The sequence below is a fragment of the Peromyscus eremicus genome, chromosome 13, assembly GCF_949786415.1.
Source record: "Peromyscus eremicus chromosome 13, PerEre_H2_v1, whole genome shotgun sequence".
NCBI classification, from domain to species: domain Eukaryota; kingdom Metazoa; phylum Chordata; class Mammalia; order Rodentia; family Cricetidae; genus Peromyscus; species Peromyscus eremicus.
This window is the reverse complement of record NC_081429.1, coordinates 51,896,841-51,919,808: the sequence shown is the minus strand read 5'-3', so window position 1 is coordinate 51,919,808 and position 22,968 is coordinate 51,896,841. Positions and strand designations below refer to the sequence as shown.

General features: G+C 40.7%; 1 protein-coding gene across 2 annotated transcripts in view; it reads right to left on the bottom strand.

Annotated features, from left to right (window-relative positions):
- Positions 1–22,968, bottom strand: part of Hycc2 (hyccin PI4KA lipid kinase complex subunit 2) — a 59,855-nt gene that overhangs the window by 19,397 nt on the left and 17,490 nt on the right. For both annotated transcript variants that reach the window (XM_059278598.1, XM_059278599.1), the window contains exons 2-7: positions 16,650–16,747; positions 13,825–13,897; positions 13,215–13,316; positions 8,335–8,514; positions 4,747–4,827; positions 2,149–2,264 (exon numbers count right to left, since the gene is read on the bottom strand). In XM_059278598.1, coding sequence (XP_059134581.1) covers positions 2,149–2,264; positions 4,747–4,827; positions 8,335–8,514; positions 13,215–13,316; positions 13,825–13,875 — 530 coding nt within the window. In that variant the 5' untranslated portion in view covers positions 13,876–13,897; positions 16,650–16,747. The remainder of the gene's footprint in view (positions 1–2,148; positions 2,265–4,746; positions 4,828–8,334; positions 8,515–13,214; positions 13,317–13,824; positions 13,898–16,649; positions 16,748–22,968) is intronic.

The following is a 22,968-nucleotide window of genomic DNA, read 5'->3' as shown; positions in this document are numbered from 1 at the left end:
GAACCCCACCCTACCCCATCCCCCAAACCAAAAATAACCAACCAACCAAACCAAACTAACCCAAAACCGCAAAACCAATGAAATCAAGGGGCTGGAGAGATGGCTCAGTAAGAGCACCTACTAGTCTTGTCAGTTTGGTTCCCAGGACCCACGTGGCAGCTCACAACCACCCGCAACTCCAGTTCCAGAGCTTCTGAGGTCCTGAAGAAACTGCAAGATGCTGGACAGCATTCCTAACCTGTATCCACCAGATACACAGAGCCCTCCTCCCTCCACCCAGCTATATCAATAAAATACATCTTCCATATTGACTGCTAAATGGTATATACAGGCGGTGGAGACCCGGTTGAGAACCATGGTTTAAAAGTCATTACATCTTGAAAAGGGAAAATGGAAGGGAGGAGGGATGGGAGACAGCAATTTTTATTAATGAACTGTGTGGAAGTAACGCATATTTAGTTTGGAGGTAAAACTAGATATACTGGTAAGATATTTCACAGTAAAAATTATATACAACAAAAGACTCCCATAACATCCAATGCTATCACTCTCATACCCACTGAGATCAGAAGATGGACGTGAGATTAGCTGCCAGTAAGGATAACAAGAAACTTTTATTATTTATTGTTTTATGCTATGGGCATTTTGCTTGTGTGTGTGTGTCTGTGTACCACGAGCATGACTGGTGCCTAATGACACTAGAAGAGGGCTTTAATGCCCTAAAACTGTAGGTACACATGGTTGTGAGCTGCCATGTGGGTGGTGGAAATTGAACCCCGGTCCTCTGGAAGAACAGCAGGTGCTCTTAACTGCTGAGCCATCTCTCCAGCCCTGTGACACATATTTGATTGGTTACTAACCTTGTTTATTTAATAAGAGTTTGCTGAACTGCCCCATAAGCAGAAAATTTCCCCCAAGCAGCAGAAGCCATTTATAGTACAGAGGGAAAGAGGAAGAATTTGATTATAGATGAGACACAGTGATACCACAAGGGTGCTGACCAGCCTGCTGTACCACCCCACATGAAGAGGTGGTCAGCAGCTACTGTGTGGGAAAGAACAAGTTTTCTCCATGGACAAGCTCCTCAATAACTTGTCCAATCCCAAGTGGTCAGCCCTGGATACATGTATATGCAAGCAAACAGACCCGGTAGATTATAGATACATGTGCATAATTAAGTGATTATGAATTTGGGAGGTAGGACACGGGAGGAGTTGGAGAAGGGAGGAGGAGGTGTAGATATAGTATTTATATATGACGGTCACAAAAAAGTTTTTCTGAGTAGTTCTTATTCAAAGAGATAAGGACCAGAAATGTTTCAGATTTTGCAGTTTTTCAGATTTTGTAATGTGCGCTTTCTTTGGAGGTAAGGCCCCAAGTCTATACCAGAAATTCATTTATGTTTCACATGTACCACACACACACAGACTGAAGGCAATTTTACATAGTATTTTTTTTTTTTTTTTAAAGATTTATTTATTTATTATGTATACAGTGGTCTGCCTACATGTATGCCTGCAGGCCAGAAGAGGGCGCCAGATCTCATTACAGATGGTTGTGAGCCACCACGTGGTTGCTGGGAATTGAACTCAGAACCTCTGGAAGAGCAGCCAGTGCTCTTAACCGCTGAGCCATCTCTCCAGCCCTTTACATAGTATTTTATTGCAAGTGCATGTTCCCTGTGTCCCAGTCACACAGACTGTGAGGACTGTCTACCTGTGCCAACTTGCTGGTGCCCACCAGATTTTAGACTTTGGAACACTTCAGATTTGTGATTTTCGGACAAGGATGCTTAACCTGTATTATAATGTATTCTACTAGAATGACGTATTTAATTTTTGGACTCTACTCATATCAAGCTTGAAATGAAGTTAATTATACTTAGCTATCAGGCATAAATTCACCATTATTGCTGTGTAGTTATTTTTAAATTATTTTAGATGTTGTGCCCACATGTGTGTATGTGCACCACACGCATGCCTGGTGCCCTTGGAAGCAAGAGAGGGTGTAGCTACCGTGGAACCAGAGTTGCAGATGGCTGTGAGCCACCATGTGGGTACTGGGACTTGAACCCAGGTCCTCTGGAAAAACAGCCAGAAGTTATCCTGAGCCATCCCTCCAGCCCCACTATGTAGTTTTGATCATTACCGGTTTTGTGCAGTGAATGTTTCTCTCTGAGGATGAAGATCACTGTAAACAACCCTGATGAGATCATGCTGACATAATGCCCCTTCTGTTAAAGCCATGGATCCAATTGTTGAGGGCTACAAAAAATAAGATAGAGCATGAGATAATGTCTCCAAAATGAAGTAAAAATCTGTATTAAATTGTCTTTAATTGTTTAAATAAAATGTAGCTTTTCTCTGTTCAATGACATTTTATTCTTTCTTTTGGAAATTATGTGTAGAAGACACATAAAATTTGAAATATAGTGGAGTTACTCTGTATTTAGGAAAAAGAAAAGCTGCTGAAAACATTTAGTTTTGAAAGAAATACATTTATATTTGTTTATATTCCAGAACACATAACTACTTACATAAAATAAATAGTATTGAAGACTATGATAAAAACCTCTTTAATATTTATACAATTGATTTCATGTTTTTCATGTTAGAATAACCACTTATTAATATCACTACTATCCATTTTATTTCATAACATAATACAAATAACTTGATTAAAATCTATTACTCAGAAATATTCTTTGTTAAAATAAACGCTGGTTGAATAGGAGATATACTATTTCTAACAAAAAACAAAGTCTCAGAGGAATTAATTTAAAAAATTAATAGCTTCATTGAGCCACAAAACAGGATAATGTGTGTTGGAAATGGAATTTAATTTTTAGGAAAAACTTTTTAAATGCTCACAATCTGACACACCAAAGGCCATTAAAGACAGTAAATTTGATTTATAATACATTTTCTTACTAGATATTACTAAAGAGAGCTCAGCTCAACAGCAACATTTACCTAAATAATCATGAGTGTGCTCATATTCTTCAACAGAATAAATATAAGCAAAACAAATATGTTACTAACAGCTAGAATATGCAATTAGACTCTTTTATACTGAAGAATAATGGAGCATCAACATCCTTCTGAGTAATTACTTTCCTAAAGAATAATAAAAATGATTCAATCTTGCTGTGGGATGTCTTTCTGTATGCTGTGAGTATGTGTGGCTCCTATTGGATAATAAATAAAGCTGTTTTGGCCTATGGCAAAGAAAGCTCATAGCCAGGTGGGAAATCCAAGCAGGAATACAGAGAGAAGGGCAGAGTCAGGAGAGACACCAGCCTGCCACCAAAGAAGCAACAAGATACCAGCAGACCAGTAATGCCATAGCCATGTGGCAACATATAGACTAATAGGAATGGGTTAATTTAAGATATAAAAAAGCTAGCTAGCAAGAAGTTGAAGCCATAGGCCATACAGTTTGTAATTAATATAAGCCTCTGAGTGATTATTTTATAAACAGCTACGGGACTGAGGGGCCGGGCAGAAGCGAGAAACTTCCAGTTACACAATTTAACAAAGATAATCAGCAAACAATATGAAAAAAAATTCTTTGAAAATTCATTTTAAAAGCTGATTTAAAAAGTTGAAAATGAGCCAGGTAGTGGTGGTGGCGCACACCTTCAATCCCAGCACTCGGGAGGCAGAGGCAGGCGGATCTCTGTGAGTTCAAGGCCAGCCTGGTCTACAGAGCGAGTTCCAGGAGAGCCAGAAAATCTTGTCTTGGAAACCCGCTCCCCACCTCAAAGAAAAATAAAGTTGAAAATAATACTGATGAGGGAAAGTATATGAATAAACAAGAACCAGAGGAAAAATTTCCATTAAATATTAACTCCCTTGACACACATCTGACACCACACATAACACCCACTCTAAAAAATGTACACCACAACAGCTGGAGATGGCTCAGTGGTTAAAAGCACCGGCTGCTCTTCCAAAGGTCATGAGTTCAAGTCCCCGAAACCACATGGCAGCTCACAACTGTCTGTGACTCTAAGATCTGACACCCTCACACAAACATACATGCAGGCAAAACACCAATACACATGAAATAAAATAAACTAAAAAATTTACTCCATTTCAATCAGTTAATTTATCTAATGAGAGTGTGTGCACATATGCAAGTCTGAGGGCAATCTGTGGGAGTCAGTTCTCTCTTTCCACTCTACCAGTCCCAGGGACTCAACCCAGGTTGTCAGGGTTGCTGGCTGGTACCTCTATCTGCCAGGTCACCTGCAGGCCCAGTGCCTACCTTCCCTCCTTTCATTAAACGTGCACGCGTGTTTTGCCTGTGTGTAGGTCTGTGCATTAGATGCATGTCTGGTGCCCATGGAGGCCAGAAGAGGGTGTCAGAGAACCTGGAACTGGGCTTACAGGTGGTTGTGACCTACCATGAGGGTGCTGGGAATTGAACATGGGTCCTCCAGAGGAACAGTCAGTGTTCTTAACCACTGAGCCAGCCCAGCTCACAACCAAAAAGAGAAGACTATGTATTAGGACCCTTGCATGGTGGTATAGTCATTTCACTTGAAAGACAGAAGCAGGTTTAGGAGTGTAAGGTCATCCTTGACCACCTGTGAGTTTGGGGCCTGCCTGGGCTACAAGGGTCATGTTTCTAAAACAGAAACAAAACAAAAAAGTACTCATGATATTTACCTCTGACAGAAGATAAATTTTTATCTTTTTCTCAACATAATTTGAAACATTCCATGTTCCCCACGTTACTTACTTCATGGTATATTGAAGGCTTGGATAAGGAAGGGATAGTGAAAGACAGCACTTTATTGTTTCCATCTTTATCAGCAATTTCCTACAGTAAAAAATGTACAGAAACAATGTAACACTAAGTGCATAGCAACATACATAATAATTACTTCCTTAACTCATAGAACATACTAGTGAGTCTGAGAAACAATAGTACATAGAAATGCTATTACTGTATCATACCCTTTCAAATTTGTTAGCAAACTGATACATGTCTATGGCAGAGCTGTTACCCAGAGATACTGAGCATAGATCACACTACATCAAATCCAACACGACAGCAAAGGCAACATCCGGTGTACAGAGAACAGGAAGAGTAAAAGTGATTAGATCCGGAGGGCAAATACTGATCAGATCTTTTAGTAGAAACATGGGTGAGCAAAGCATAACTCAAACCAAGAGACCCACACTTACTACCATGAGAGCACATTATCATAACCCAAATGATTGTTTGCCAGCTTTCCCGAGCCATAACTGACAGAATTTACAGATATTTCTAGTGTACTTGGAGTTTTGACACATTTCATTGTGAAATGAGTACATAAACAAACTTATTCAAACATCCAGTACTGCAGTTCCCATTTGTCACATATTGACACTATTAGTGTAAATGAAAATTCCTTTGGTTCTTGTTTGAGACAAGGTTTTACTCAGTGGCACAGGGTGTCCTGGAATGCAATGTGTAGTCCTGGCTGGCTTCAAATTTGCACTTCCTTTACTGAGTAGTAGGATCAGGAATGTGTGCTACTATACTTGGGTCCTCTCTCTCATTTTTTCTTTTTTTTTCTGAGAAAGGGTCTCATGTACTACTGCAGCCTGACTTGTTATATAGTTCAGGCTGGCCTGGAACTGAAAATCTTGCCTTAGACTCCTGAAGCTGGGATTGAAGATATGAGTCACCATATACAGTTTTTTGTAATTTTAAAAGACTTTTTAAACAGAGAGAGATGGCTCAGTGGTTAAGTGTACTGACTGATGTTCCAGAGGACTCAAGTTTAATTCCCAGGCCGTCCATGTCCGATCATGCCAGGATTTAAAAGAAAAAGAAAAAGATTTTTGAGAGACAGGGTTTCTCTGTGTAGCCCCCTAGCTGTCCTGAAGCAGGCTGGCTACCTCCGAAGTGCTGGGATTCAAACTGTGTGCTACCATACCTGGCTACAAGTTTTTTCAAGTGTTTTTCTAAAAACACAAAATCTGGGCAGTGGCGCACACTGGGGAGGCAGAGGCAGGACCGAACAGACAAAGTACATTGTCGTCCGTCCTTCCTCGTGTGTGTGGCATCTCTGGTGTTTAGTTCTCAATAATGATCGTCTCCAGACTCCAGCACAAGGTGTGAACTGCTGTTATATCTCAGCTCACTGCCTTCCGCTTGTTCTAAGGAACACGCAACTGGCATAAATCCACACAGACAGTTGCTCTCACTAGACCCTACCACAGCAGAGAGTCAGAGATTAAGGAGCTGGCTACATCGCTGCGAACCTGTAAACCTGGTACTTGGGTGGCAGAGGAAGGAGGTTCGGAGAACAGGTCAGATTCAGACACAAAAAGTTTGAAGCCAGACCAGACAGAGATCCTGTCTCAAAAAACAAATCCTAAACAAAACAACAACAACAAAAAATCCCAAACACCTGGGCATGGTAGCACACCCTTTGAACCCCAGCACCTGACCAAGGCAGGTGGATCCCTGTGAGGCTGAGACCATCCTGTCTACATAGTCAATTCAAGGCCAGTGAGAGCCACACAATGAGACCCTGTCTCAAAAACAACCAGGTTAGCTTTTCCAAAACTTTTAAGGTTTATGAGGTCTCATTTAAAAACTGATCTACCACAAGATCTAGCTACACCACTCTTGGGCATATATACAAAGGATTCTATACCTCACCACAGAGACACCTGCTCATCATGTTCACTGCTCTCTACTCATGATATCCATAAACTGGAAACAGCCTAGATGTCAACCAACTAGGAATGGATAATGAAAACGGGGTACATTTATCCAATGAAATACTATTCAACTATTAAGGAGGCCAGCTAAAGAAACCCTGGAGCCAGAACAGGTGAAAGAAACATAGCCTATATCTGGGACCCAAGCCAGTGAAAGAAACACTTTATTCCTGAACCCAGAACCATAGAAACATAAGCTGACTTTGAAACCAGTGCCAAAGAAACACTTTGTCCCTAGAATCAGAGCCAGTGAAAGAAATATACCCTGGCCTTAGAGCCAAAAAGCTAAGAAAGGCCAGAGAAAGAAACACAGTTTAGCTCTGAAATCAGGGCCATCTCTGCTCCTGACCACTGAAACTAACCAATCCCTGGACAGAAAATCTTCTCCCTGGAGAAATTCCACCCCTAAGAAATCCTATATAAATTGCCCTGCCTGGTCAGTTGTGGGCTGTTCTCTCCACCCTGGTTGAAGCAGCCAAGGCTACACAGAGAAACCCTGTCTCAAAAAATTAAAAAAATAAGAATGAAGAATTTTGGCCTAAGATCAAGTGAAGAGTTCAAGGCCAGCCTCCACTACCTACTATGTCTGAGGTCAGCTAAGCTACACAGGGAGAAAAACAAAAATGACAGAAACCAAAGCCCAACAACACCAGAGCTAAGATGAAAGTGTTTCTCTCAGCTTGTACGTATATTCTGAGCTCTTCATCTGCATGGGCACAACTGGATTTCCTTCTGTTATGCTCATTTGATTACTGTGCTGGCTAGTCTGGTCACTTTGACACAAGCTAGAGTCATCTGGGAAGAAGGAACCTTAACTGAGAAAATGTCCCCATCCGATTGGCCTGTGAGCAAACATGTGGGACATTTTCCTGATCAACGATTGATGTGGGAGGGCCAGCCCAGCCCATCCTAGGTGGTGCCACCCTTGGGCCACTGGTCCTTACATGTGTAAGAAAGCAGGCTGAGCAAGCCCTGAGGAGCAAGCCAGGAAGCAGCTCCCCTCCACGGTTGTTTCATTCGTTCCTGCCCTGACTTCCTAGATGACGGACTATAAACATTCTGTAAGGTGAAATAAACCCTTTGCTTCCCAAGTTGCTTCTGGTCATGGTGTTTTATCACAGCGACAGACACCCTAAAACAATGCCTTTTTCCTAAAATCCCACCTATTCCTAATCAAAAGGGACCAAAAGTATACCTTTTCAGATACTAGTTCCTCAGGAAAGTGTGGTAACTACACTTGGGCTAATATTTTAATTTCTCATATCCTTTTCTATACACATTCTGCATTATTAGTCATCTATGAATAAGACTTTGGAAGTAGAGAAGTTGCCCTAAAAGCAGGTAGCTCATTTCAGTATCCAATTTGTTTCTTATAAAAGGGATTTATAAACACTGGCTCCAAAAAATGCTTTGAAGTAAGTCATCTGAGTTAACAATGTTATCAATTACATCTTCAACAATCTTATAAAAATACTTGTTACAAATGTGTATATTCATCTCAAAAATTATTCAATAGATATTTCAATTTATTTTTCTCTAAACAATCTTCAAATATTTCAGAGAATTTAAAAAATACATTAAATTTCCTAAATTATCACTTTCAACTCACCAAATTATAAATTCCTAGGAGGAGCGCTTCGATGCAGCCATTGCTCTGTCTGTCTCTACTAACTGTGAGTCGCAAATACACCCACATCAACTCAGGCAAGAACTGCAGTGTGAACCTCTTCAGTCGGACTTCAGAGCTGCGGTAGAGCTCAAACAGTTGGTGGCAGACAGGCTCCAGGAGCTAAAAGAGAAACAGAGCAGTATTATTTCCATTGCTTGAGCTGTAACTGTATTTCTTAAAAAGGCCAATGTACCTTTGTAATATTTAAAAAATAAATTCTTAAAATTAATTCCTCCATATATGAGCTAACTCAACAAAGTCTTAATAGACTATATATTAAACTGACCACACCTCTAACTCTAAATATTTTAGTACCAAATACTATTACTATACTTTTTGATGTACTATGCTACTAAATTTATTAGATAGTCTGTTTGCCAGTGTACTATATTTATATTTGATGAGTTTTCCTGTCCTTACCAAGACCTTTCAGTCTCTATTTTTTCTTTTACATTGATGTAAGTATGTATGTATGTGTGGGTACTTTAACGCCATGGTACATGTATGGAAGTCGTAGAACAACTTTGTGGATCTAGTTCTTTCCTTCTATCGTGTGAGTTCTAGGGATCCAACTCAGGCTGTAGCAAGTGCCTTTATCTACTGAGTCATCTCACTAGCCCATCTTCCATTTGAAGAAATTTCTTCTTGATTAAATAACTTCAAATTTCAAGTAAAGTCATGATTTAAATTATATACCACTTATTAGATGAAGAAATTTTATGAAATACATGATATGAGCATCCAAAATTCTAGCTAATATAACATTTTAAATACATACAAGGGAAGTAAAACCAGATTTAAGATCTCACTAGTGATATTTATTTAAAAGGTTTCAGGACTAGGAAGATGGCTCAGTGGGCAAAGTTCCTGTCATTCAAGCATGAGGACCTGAGTTCAGATGCCCAGCACCCACATAAAAGTTGAACACAGCATGGCATGGGGGGAGGAGGAGATAAACAGACTCCCCGGGCCTTAGGACCAAACACACAAGTTTGAAAGGGAAAAAGTATATATATATAAATACGTTTTTCAATGCTTAATTGGCTAATTATTCTTGTATTACCACATGAAATGACTTGAGAGACCTCATGATGTTAAAAACTGAATAAAATGAGCAGCTCCACCTACTGCTGATTTAAAATGGTTCTGCTCCTACTAACTATAGACTGTACACACCTGGCTGACTTAACTATCTACAAACACTGCTGAGAAACTAAGCTTCCCCTCCCTTCCCCCAAGACAGGGTTTCTCTATGTAGCCCTGGCTGTCCTGGACCTTGCTTTGTAGACCAGGCTGGCCTTAAACTCACAGAGACTCACCGGCCCCTGCCTCCCAAGTGCTGGGATTAAAGGCAGACACCACCATTGCCCAGCTTGACTCTTATTTTTAAACATGGTACGTACTGGTAATCCAGTTGCTTTTAATCAAATACAACTACGAAATGAGATCACTAAAAACCTGCCATTGCTGTCTATTAAAACCTTCAATTCTGGAAGTGGTGGTGGTGCATGCCTTTCATCCCAGCACTCAAAAGTCAGAGGCAGGAGGATTTCTATGAGTTTGAGACCATCCTGGTCTACAAATCATGTTCTAGGACAGCTAGAGCTGTCCAAAACCAACCAACCAAACAAACAAAAACCTCAAAACCAAAATAATCTTTAATTCTAAGCATCTGTATCATGCTAATATTTCTGAAGTTCTTAATGGAAATCAGAAATGGTGGCACTCACTTGCAATCCTAGCACTTGACAGACAGAAGCAGGATGATCAAAGTTCAAAGGTCTTCTCAGCTACACAGCCTCATGAGACCTTGTCTCAAACAAACTATAAACAACTCCACTAAATGGTACTATCTAGTCAGGCAGTGCACGCCTTTAATCCCAGCACGCCTTTAATTCCAGCACTTGGGAGGCAGAGGCAGGCGGATCTCTGTGAATTCAAGGCTAGCCTGGTCTACAGAGCGAGATCCAGGACAGCCAGGGCTATACAAAGAAACCCTGTCTCAAAAAACAAAAACCAAAACAAACCAAAAACCAAAACAAACCAACAAAAAAACAACCAGTACTATCATCCACATCAAAAGTGCTAACAATCATCATCTTTGGCTTTAAAACAATTTAGGAATAGTTGACACCTTGCCTAAATTAAGCCAATACTTTATTGACATGATAATTACTGAGACATACTATCTGATGAAAACACTTGGGGGCGTTTTGAGTGAAATAACAGAAACTGAAGCCTAACTTGAGTAGGAGAAATAACGTGAGGTGAAGAAATGGGGACAAGCCAGACAATAAGCAATAAAATAATTATAAGCCCACCTGTGATTGGTGAGAGAAATGAGGTAGATAATAAAAGGTCAAGTCTAAGAAGGTGTTTCTTGTTTTGTTTTGTTTTTAAAGAGGTGTAGAGGGCAGGTACAGCTCAGCAGGCCCCAGGACCTGGATTCAGACCCCAGTCCTCACCCATCCTAACCCTGCACACTTATGGGAGATGGGAAGCAGGGGCAGGAGAACAGTCAGACACTTGCGCACCCGTCTCAGAAAAGGGGGAAGGCAGAATATGAAGTCAAAGAAAACATAAAACGAACAGAGGGGACTTAACAGAGTGAAGGAATCAAAATGGAAGAACCACTAGGGTGACTAGAGGGTCTATTAAATGGAAAAGAAAAAAATAATATTGCTGGTTGTAACAAAGGTAGCCACAACATGCAAAATTAAACCCTGCAAGTTCATATCGAGGACTTTTATGTCTTTAAAGCAACATTGATTTTAAGACTGTCCTAAGTTCAATTCATATTAAATAAAGCATGTGGCCAATTTCTGAAACAACATCTTGGTAGAACATCAGATGATGCTTTGGAATATAATAATGTAACCATCTGTGACTACTGTGTACAACTGTTCTGAGGGTCTGTAGAATGTATTATCCTGGGCTTTCAAATGTCTGAATTAACAACAGTTCTGAGGGTCTGCAGAATGTATTATCCTGGGTTTTCAAATGTCTGAATTAACAATAGTTCTGAGGGTCTGTAGAATGCATTATCCTGGGTTTTCAAACGTCTGAATTAAAAGCTTCTGATTTGACAATAGTAAGGATGGAACCCAGACCTGCCCTTACAACTTCATAATGACAGTGAATGCTAAGTCTTGAACCTGAATTTCTCAAGCTACCATTTCCATTTTTAACCATGACTGTCTCATGTGTTATTATAAAGCATGATAATACACAATGTCTGAATAATTTTTTAAAAAGTCTTAAGTTTTTCCTTATTTTTTGAGTACTAAATCTTCAGTACTAGAATCTTTTTGTAAAGTAATTTTATCTTTTTTTTTTTAAGATTTACTTATTTATTATGTATACAGTGTTCTGTCTGCATATATTCCTGCATGCCAGAAGAGGGCACCCGATCTCATTATAGATTGTTGTGAGCCACCATGTGGTTGCTGGGAATTGAACTCAGGACCTCTGGAAGAGCTGCCTGTGCTCTTAATCTCTGAGCCATCTGTCTAACCTGTAAAATAATTTTCTAATCAATATTTACTGCTTATTTATTTACACTTAGCTCCTGAGCCACATCCCAAGCACATAATATTTATTAAATATTCATTACATACGTGATAAAATGTTGCATTCTAGAAGTAACAATTATAGAATATATGACCACTGCCCATGAAGAGCTTACAATCTAAAGAGAAATGTATAAAACAAATAATTTTTAATAAGCAAAGCTTAAATGTTAGGACAGTACAAGATTAGAGGTAGGGTATATACACATTTATCATTTAGAAAATTTCAAATACTCCTGACTATAGACATGTGTGTATAAGTGTGTATATCTATCTACACACTTACACACACAGCCATGTCTGAAGTTTTAACAATTCAGCAATACATGGCAGGAGAAGCAGCAGCAAATGCATCTTGCAGCTGCTGCTAGGAAGAGCAGCAGATGCAAGTTGGAGAGCCAGTCCAAACACAGGAGACAGGAGGAAGAGGTCAAGCAGCAAGCTTTTAGTGAGGAGACATAAAGCTGCACTCTCAGTTAGGCTGCTGGTTAGGAGACGGTTACCTGGCGGTCACTTCTTCAGCTCACTGCAGTACACAGCAGAGGCACTCTTGGAGGCTGTATCTGGGAAGAAAGAAGCTACTTTCCTGGGTGTTCCTTTCATTTCCATGTTAAAGCATACATGACTCCAGTGGATTAACTATAACTGCACGACTGTGTTAATGCAAAAATACTGTGTATCTGGACGAAGTTAACATATAGATTCAGGTGCTGTATTTACTATCTTCTATCACAGAGTGAGTAACAGTGAACTGATATTCTAAGTTTATTGATCTTTGCTATTTAGATCTTCAAAAGCACTTCCTCGGATAATTTTCAGGTAAACAATAAACAGCATAATTGTGTTATCAGTTTACAACCGATGAGAATGCTGCTTATAAATATCTCTGCAGTATTAAGAAGTAAGAGTAAACGATATTAACATAAAGAAGGCTGACCCAGTGTACTGTTAAAATTGGTTTTCCAGAGAAGGAACATTCCAGAACACAAAGAAAAAATAAACATTAAATAAAGACTCCACTGAGATGAGGTGACTGCAGCTGAGACTCAAAGCACACCACCTCCACCAGGAAACAGACCCAAGCCTCTTCACAGGCAGGAAGACGGGGTGGGAAAGGCAAAGCAACTACCCGAATGCGGAGGAAAGCAGCCCTCTCTCCAGTCACGGGGACAGGAGCCACACGCTCACACTGTGTGACTCCAGCACAGCTTCCATCCAACCAGCTAGGACGTACTTCCTAACTCTTCCTACCTCGTTATTGGAGTCCTGAATAACTTTATAGAGTGCGGGAACCAGCGCTTTTTTCCGGTGTAAAGTTGCTGCATAGTTGGTGATCTGAGTGTCAGGTAACGCCTAAGAGAAGCCAAAGGACAGCAAAGTGAGTTTAACATTTAGGAACCGATTTCTTTTACATGAATGCTACTTGAGTCAAATAAGAGTCAAATAAGAGAATTTAAAGTAATTAAAATAATCAAGTAATTAACCTACAAATAATTGATGAGCCACAAAAATAACTCCAAGGTACATATCATACTAGACTTCACGGAAACAGGGCTCTTTAAAGTAATCTAGCCCGAAAGAGAGCAGGCTATATTTCAGTTCCCGCACTCACGCTTTTACGAAACACATTTCATACGCGTCCGTACTATAGTTTTCCTTCGAAACTATCTGACTTTTAATCACAGGAAACCAAAGCAGGAAGCAAATATTATTATCAGACGTGAAGATCCGTCATCTACTGGGTATATTTCCATCCTGACAATTGCTTTCTTTCCACAGAACTCCTGTGGCCCTTATTCGTATCCGCCCCCCGCTCTGCACCCCCCACCTCAGAGCGTGTCTGTGGAGACGAAGGCAGTACCTTGAACTCTGACAGCCACTCCCCCACGACAGCCCGCTCGGACCCCAGCATCTTCCCTCCAGTCTTCTTTTACCTAAGACACAATTTTAAGAAATGAACCCGAAGACAGCAGTACCTACAGAGATTACCAGAGGTGCATAATGTGCTCGTCTCACTAACCAAGAAACTCATCTAGTCTGTATTTAGATAGAGGCTTCCGCTCCGTTTGGAGTGCAACTAAAACTGTTCAAAAATGAACCCTATCTTTAATGATATATCAGGGACCCACTGTCTTCATATTTCACATTTCCCACTTCGTGGCAAAGAAGGTGTCCTTAAAATGGATACAGCTATAATCTCGTACCAGAGAGTCGGAGGCAGGAGGATTGAGAAGTGGAGGTCAACTTGGGCTATGTAGTGAGTTCTAAGACAGGCCTGGGCTACATGGCAAGACCCCGTATCAACAAAACAAAAAGCTGAAAAAACGAAGCGGCCAGGTGAAATCAAATTAATTATCGAAGACAAATACACAGAGCAAGTTATACATGATAGAACAAACTTTGTAACAAAATATACACATCAAATCTAGAAAAAGCAAGGGCCATATAGTTGGCAAACGAACAGCAGTATATGCATTATGCAAAATAAAGCAGATTCCTAATTTTTCTAAGATGGAAAAATGTCTACCTAGCAAAATCAAACTGAGTAAGTCTGTAAATTATAATCCAATTAAAGTTTACTTTTTTTAAAAGCCTGGAAACAAATATATGCTCAACTATTAAGTGATTGCAATTGAGGGTAGTCTAACATATTTAGTTATGTATTAAAAATAAGATACACTGTATTTTATTTAATTAGATCCACCTGCCTCTGCCTCCCGAGCACAGGGATTAAAGGCATGCGCCGCCACCGCCCGGCTTCATGACCAGTCCTTAGTGTAAGAGTTTAATTAGGAGAGATAGAGCATCACATCAGAGACAAATGGCAGGGTCTTGGAGGAAGAGGGAGGCTTCCTTTCAAACCTGGAGGGAGGGCCAGAGAGACGGCTCCGTGGGAAAAGCATTGGCTGCCAGGCCTGATGTCCTGAGTTCGATCTAACACCCCACGGTGGAGGGGAGAGAACTGCCTCCCCAAGGCTGTACTATGACTTCCACATGAGCACATAATGTGCACACACCCACCTCTGCCGGCAAATAAATTAATATATGTTTTCACAAGTCCTAGAGAGGAGCTTCATTCAGAAAGACAGATTAGAGTACAGAAGGAAGAGAGATGATAACATGTGGGGGTGGGACAGGGTGGGGTGTGTGTGTAGGGAGCTGAAGGAGAAAGATGTCCTTCAGACAAATCCCCTGAACAATGGGATTTCCCGCCTTTTCTAGGTTTTCGGGATGATCAGAAGTTTTAGTATGATTCAGTCTGGCACAGCCTATGTACTAATGGTCCAGGCACTGGGTAAATTTACCTTGTAGCTTCAAGAGGGAGGGCTAAGCTTACTCATTGCCTCCTCTGTTCTCCAAGACCTGTGTGCTCTAGACCCCATAGCAGGGGCCTGTCAGCTCTAAGGGGCCATGGTCTGATTTCTGAGAGACAGAGGAGAGGGGGGGGCAGCTGTAGGATCTGTGATCTAACAGAATGTCCCTTGGACAGCTTCACTGTCTTTGATGACTTCACTCCATAAGGCAATCTGTCGTGTACTCCGAAAACCAGTGTTTTCTATAATGCTGGCTATCCTGCCCTCCTCACGTGGATTCACACAGACACAGAACTAACTTATGACACCTTGCCAACCAAGTTCATTATTCCTCACAGGGTGGGGAGATGGTAAAGGAACACAGACACAACCAGGCGAATTCTGAACCCGTGAGTCTACCCCCTACAACAGTCACACTCAAGTCCGCAACAGGTGATGGCTAGGTTCTGTGACGCAGATCTACGTCTGTATCGACTCAGTTTTCGCTGGATGGGTGTAAGGCTGCCGGTGTTGAGCCCCCTTGCCTACAGCCATTCTGGAGGCGTCGTAAACCACACCAGCTGTTCACCAGATGATGGATCTGGTGGTCAGACTCCATGCAGCATGAGCACTATCCTTGCAAGTGTTCTTCTTCCCTGTCCCGATTCTGAACCTTGTCAATACGAGGCTTTCACTGACATACCCGTCAGCCATTTCTGAATTCCAACCAACTGCTTTCCTGGGTAGGTCCAGCTAAGTGACTCTGCTCATTCCCCATCCCCTCTTGCCGTGTCTTGGCATGAGTTTTCTGTGAAAACAGTGGAATTGTGGAGATGTGTGCAGGATCATGGGTTAAGGCACAATAGATTTGGGAATGAGTATCTGGGCTCTCTCTCCTCTTCCAAACCCCTCTCTGACTAGCTAAGGATGACCTTTGAACTCCGAAGTGCTGGGATTACAGGCAAACAAAACACCTGGCTTTGATTGTATGTATTTTGCATGTCATTAACAAACACTGGAAGAGCAGGTTTCTTGCTCTAGCCACATTTCAAATACTCAGAACCTACATGTGGTTATTTTCCCACATCAGACAGAACAGAAAAAGAACACAGCCATGGTCACAAAAGTTGCTTTGGACAACAGTGGTGCAGATGTACCTGATAGCACAATTGTGCTGAATAAATTAACTAAACAGAAGTGAAATTCAGATAATACATTTGTTAAATGCAAATAATTCAAAAATTGAATTCAAAGGTAATAAGATATGGTCATTTCAGGTAAAACTGTATAATAAATAAAGCTGCTCACCAAAGATTACCAAAAATTCTTAACATGTTTAATCATATGGGAAATTTATTCTTCATCTTTTAAAAAGTTAAGGTCATAATTTTACCTGTCTTAAGATCAGTTTTCTAAAGGAGGAGGTGGCACAGGAATACGGCACAGTTCAAGTGTGGAATTCATTTGTTGAGAGTTAAATATTTTCCAACTCTATAAAAAATAAAAATAGGAAATTCAAATAGTAAGAGAATATTCTCAACAACATAAACACAAAATGTTTTAAATGACACACTCATAAAACAGTTCTTCATTTTGTGTGTCTGCAGGTGCTGATGGCGCACATGTACATATGTGAGGCTGCACACACCCGTGCACGATCATGTATGTGGAAGACACTGAGCATCCGCCTCCATTGCATCCCACTTTATGCCCTTCACACAGTACCATTTTTTTGGTTAGGCTGGCAGCCAGCAAGCCCCAGGGACCTGCCTGTCTCCATATCAGCATGTGGAGATAGAGCATGTCCCCCTCAGCACCGAGATTACAGATACAGGCAGAAATGCCTGGTTTTTTACATTGCACTCAGGTCCTCAACATCTGTGCAGTAAGCACACTTACTACTCACAGTAGCTCACCTAACCTAGAACATTCTGGAATAACTAACACACTTGTACACCTTTATCATATCCAAGAAAAAAAACCACATTATTTTGGACACACAAAGTCTCAAATTTTAGCTTCAAGTGTCCCATTAATTATCTTTAAGATGTTGGGTAGGTTATTTAAATTGCTGGAGATTCACCTGAAAAAAATTTATAAAATTAAGTCTTTTCCTTACAAACACTACTGACTCTAATTTTTGAAACATACTGTAGTGATGCATCCTTTCTCTCACAAGAGTTTCCTTTAGGCCTCTGCAGCCTCACCACAGCATGCATGCACCTACCCATCCATCCCCACTCCTAAACTAAATAAATAACAAATGGAAAATAGATCCTATAACAGTCATGCTAACTGGTTTATAACAAAGATAATACTGCAATGCAATTGGAAAAGAAGAGTCTTAAAAAGATGTTAGGCACTTAGGGTATCTCTATGGAAAACAATGTACTGTGACCCTCAACCTCACACAATTGACGGAAGTAAGTTCCAGGGACCAGCAAGATGATTCACTGGGCTAGGGCACTTGCTGCCAAGTTGGAGAACCTGGGTTTGATCCCAGAACCCTCATGGTAAAAGGAGAGAACTGACTCCCAAAAGCTGTCCTCAGACCTCTACACACGTGTGTGCACAAACATCTCCCCCACTCCTGCCTCTAATTAAATGTTTAAAAGGAGGAAAATTCCAAGTGGAATACAGATCTAAGGGTTGGGGGCAGTGGGTGTACAGCAAAAACATCTGTGTAAGCCCCCAAATGTACCTTCCGCCCTCCCCTTCCTCTTTGTTTTTTGAGACGGTCTCATTATGCAATTGGCCTCGAAGTTGCAATCGCCCTTGCTTCAACCTCCCAAGCGCTGAGATTATGGCTATGCACCACCATCATGCCCAACCTGGGCAAACATCTTACAAATAAACCAAAAGCTCTCACGACAGCCACTGGACTATATCAAACCTGCCGACAAAAAACAGCTCAGCGCATGGAGTCCATTTTCCTGCGATAGCAGAAGTAACATTCTGAAAATGTTTATAGACTTAATTTATAGAATCAATGAAATATCTACCAAAATTTCTGTGCCATGTTTCACAGGTTTAGAGAAAATACCAGAATTCCTATGGAACCTAGAGTATTATTGGGGTATTATAAACCCAACCTCCAGTTATCCTGTAGAGCTACAGTGATAAAGACACTCTGGTGCTGACACAGCACCACAGGCAGACCGAGACTACAGGACCTGCAGGTAAGAGGGCAAAGCTAAACCAAGTTCATTTTTGACAAAGGAAGTAAAAACATACTTTGGAAAGAAGAACTTGTTCAACAAATGGTGCTGGTAAAATTGGATTTCCACCTACAGAAGACGAAATTAAATTTGTATTTTTCATCTTGTACAAAAAAAAAAAAAAATCAATTCAAAATGGGCCAAAGACCTTAAGACCAGAAACACTGAAAACTTTTGAAGAAAACATGGGGACACCCATCAAGATACTGGGCTAGCTAAAAAGGACTTTCAAACAGAACACACAGCACAGGGACTCAGTCAGCCCAAGTGGGATTACATGAGAATCAGTTTCTGTACAGCCAAAGACACAGCCAGCAGAGCACACAGCAGCCCACACAGCGGGAGAATCTTTACCAGCCACACTTCAGACAGGGGGCTGATATTCAGAACTTACAAAGAATTGTAGAAATCAAAAACTATGGAAATAAAACTGCCAATCAACAAATGGGTAAATTAACTGAATAGATGGTTTTTGTTTTGTTTTGTTTTAAGAAATACAAATGACCAGTAACTATTTTTTTAAAGTATTCAATACCCCTCACCATCAGGGAAATGCAAATTAAAACTACTATGAGATACCATCTTACCCCAGTTAGAATGGCTGTCTGTCATCAACAAATCTGACAACACGTACTCATTGTCAGTGGGGGTGCAAATTAACACAGCATTTGTGGAAATCAGTTTGCATATTTCTCAAAAAATTAAAAATAGAACTACCATATGACCCAGCATATACCCAGAGAATGACATCCCCTCCCATAGAGGGTATGTCACACTTCCAAGTTCATTGCTGGTCCATTCACTTTAGCAAAGAATTGGAACTAACCTATTAACCCATCAGCAAATGAACAGATAATGGAAATTTGAGAGAAAAATATGAGTACTATTCAGCTCTAAAAAAAAAAAATGTAAGTTTAAACATTTGAAGACAAGCCAGGTGGATCTCTGAGAGTTCGAGGACAGCCTGGTCTACAGAGCGAGATCCAGGACAGGCACCAAAACTACACAGAGAAACCCTGTCTCAAAAAACCAAATTTGCAGACAAATGGACAAACTTAGAATATATAATATTAAGCAAGGCCACACAATATCAGAAAAAAAACTTGCATGTTCTCTCTATGAGGGATCCAGCCAACAATACATGTATGTGTGTAAACAAATGTACATGTGGATGCAGCATGACATAAAGAAGAGCCAAGAAAGGCTCAAATTAGACAATATGGAGGGACTGATGGGGGATTCAGTTATCAAAGACACGAGTTATGAAAGAGAGTATAAAGCTAATTGTTTTCTCTAGTTCTAATTCTTTTTTGATTGTGGATAAGGACATAAAATATATTTTCAAATCTGAAAGTTTAAAATCTAATGTGAAGCTGCACAGCTTCCATTCAGGTGCCTATTCTAACTGTATAGAAGAATTTCACTGAGTTGTACAGACTTTGGGTCTCCTTAATTTTAGGGTGTAATATTTATTTTATATGCAAGTTTTTTATTATAAAGTTTATTTTAAAAGATCGTCTATTAAAGCCGGGCGGTGGTGGTGCACGCCTTTAATCCCAGCACTCGGGAGGCAGAGCCAGGTGGATCTCTGTGAGTTCGAGGCCAGCCTGGTCTCCAAAGCGAGTTCCAGGAAAGGCGCAAAGCTACACAAGAGAAACCCTGTCTCGAAAAACCAAAAAAAAAAAAAAAAAAAAAAAAAAAGATAGTCTATTAAAGAATAATAAGATGGAGAACCATTGAAGAAAATATTTAACACTGACCTCTGGCCTCTACACACACGGTCATGCATGTGCATATGCACCTGTACACATGTATCCACACACAGAATAAAAGAAAATCAAGTCTAGGAAATGGCCTTCCCTTTGTCAACAAGACAGTGACAGGCAAACGTTTACCTTCTTCTTTGAAACTTTTGTTTGAGACAGGGTCTCACTACATAACCCTGGCAGGCCGGAAACTCACTATGTAGACCAGGCTGGCCTCAAACTCATAGAGATCTGTCTCCTTCTGCCTCCCCAGTGCTGGGATCAAAGGTATGTTACAAATATATATATATATAAAACTTAGGTCTCTCAATACTGGACACTGTCAGTGAAGAACAATCAACTTCCTTCCTAAATATTCAGGCTTCAACGTAAGGAGGGCAAACCTGGTGCCCTCCTCGTCTCTAATGGCCACAAGAAAATTAATTAGCACTTTGTGTATGTTAGGAAACTACCAGAATCCAGAAAAAGAAGTGTCACATGATTAGAGAACTCACAAAATGCCACCAATCAGATTAAAGATTGATTAAAGCACACAGGGTCCTTCCTTCCTAAGTATGGAGATAGAAATGGTGGAAAGGAACACAGGGAACTCAGAGCTCTGCCTGCCCCTGCTTCCGCCTCCCAATGCTGGGAGTTAAAGGCATGCACCACTATACCTGGATAAATATCTTTTTTTTTTTGGGGGGGGGTGTTTCAAGACAGGGGTTCTCTGTGTAACAACAGTTCTGGCTGTCCTGGAACTCGCTTTGTAGATCAGCCTGCCTCTGCCTCAGTGCTGGGACTAACGGTGTGCACCACCACTGCCTGCCTCTGGCTAAATATGTTTTTTAAAAATGTGCTAAATCAAACTGGTATATGAAAAAATGTAATATGTGAGAAGAAAAAAAACATATTGGAACAATAGACTTTCCAGGGAAAAAAATTAATGTACTTGAAAACAGAGCAACGTAAAATTAGTCAAGATGGAAGCAGAATTAAATAACCTGCACTTTATCAAGTGGGGGACCCAATATAAACTCTTGTATATATTTGGTCATTCCAGTTTATCTAATGAAGCCGATGAGACCAGCAAGGTTATGCAAAGTGTATCCCCCCAGACAAGGAATCAGCATTAGTTAACTACCTTACAGAGGGTAAGGTGGACTACTTTTTGATCCACCGATTTTATCCTGAAACTTGCCCAGCTATGTAAGAAAAACTAAGGGAATATGGCTACAAGACCTACCCACATGCAGGTAACTTTTCTTCCATTATCTGTAATTAATTCCAACCATACTAAGATAACCAGGATATAACTTCAGAAAGTCTATTTTGGCTGGGAATAGAGCTCACTCGGGAGAGTGCTTGCCTACCATGCACAGGTCTCTACAGAAACCAGGTATGGTGGTGCACAACTGCAATCCCCACACTGGGAGACGGAAGCAAGAAGATCAGAAGTTCAAGGTCATCTTCAATACATGGGAGCTCTGGGCCAAATCTGGCTGGAAGTCCAATAGAAAGAAAAGAAAAGATACACTTTTTCATCATTACTGATTCTTATGTAGTATTTCTAATTTCTTCTGCCTCAAACTATACATAGGAAAGCAGGTAATTTGCTATCTGAAAAACTTCTAAGGTGACAAGTAATAGTATAAAACACCACCTTGGCTGGCCTGGAGCTCACTATGTAAGCCATAGCTAGTCTCAAACTCATATAAATCAACTGCCTTTGCCTCCTGAGTGCTGGGATTAAAGATGTGCATCATCACAACCAACTTCAAGGGTCACAGCAAGAGTTCTGAAAGAAACTTTGAACAGTGTTGAGACTAGTAACAACTATTGAGAGTTCTGATTTTGGATTAAATACATTTTAGAGATGGCCATGAGCCTGTGGGGGCCCATAGGTGGAATGTGGTGTTTGAATGAGAAATGTCCCACACAGGTTCATGTATTTGAACACATGGTCCCTAGCTGATGGCACTGTTTGAGGAGCTTATGGAAACCTTAGAGGGTGAATTCTTTTTTATTTGTTTCGATTGTTTGTTTGTTTGTTTTGTTTTGTTTTTCAAGACAGAGTTTCTCTATGTAATAGCTCTGGCTGTCCTGGAACTCACTTTGTAGACCAGGCTAGCCTTGAACTCACAGAGAGCCGCCTGCCTCTGCCTCCCAAGTGCTGGGATTAAAGGCAAGGATAAAAATGATTCATGAAAGCAACTAAAAGCATCCCATTACTTGATAATTTCCAAAACAGTTAATTAGCAAGACATTCTGTGAGACACTGAATGTTAGGAACTAGCAAGCAATTTAAAAACAACTGTGCACAATTAAGGCAACATTATACATAGGCCTAGCAACCCTACCTGCTGGAAGGTCGGCCTACTAAAGAAAAAGATAACGAACACAGTGACTAGCGAAAATCCTTACTACTCAGAGATATGCCCTAGACGCCAATGATGTCAAGCCACATGATTTAGCAATACTTGTCTTTTCCATCCGCGGCCATCTACTGCTTCAGTGACACTGACTGTCTCGGTGTCTTCAGCATGTCAATCACTCTTGCTCTGCGCTGCCACCGCCCCTGGGGCCAGCTGCTGACGCTGTATTCAGGTCTCGGCTGCAGGAGAGCTGTAGTCAGGGGTAGACAGGCACACGCACAAGGCCTGTGTTCCGTCTTCAGCACTGCAGAACCAAACTATCTACTACCTATTTCGTCCCACTAGAATATAAGCACAAGACACATGTGGGAGAA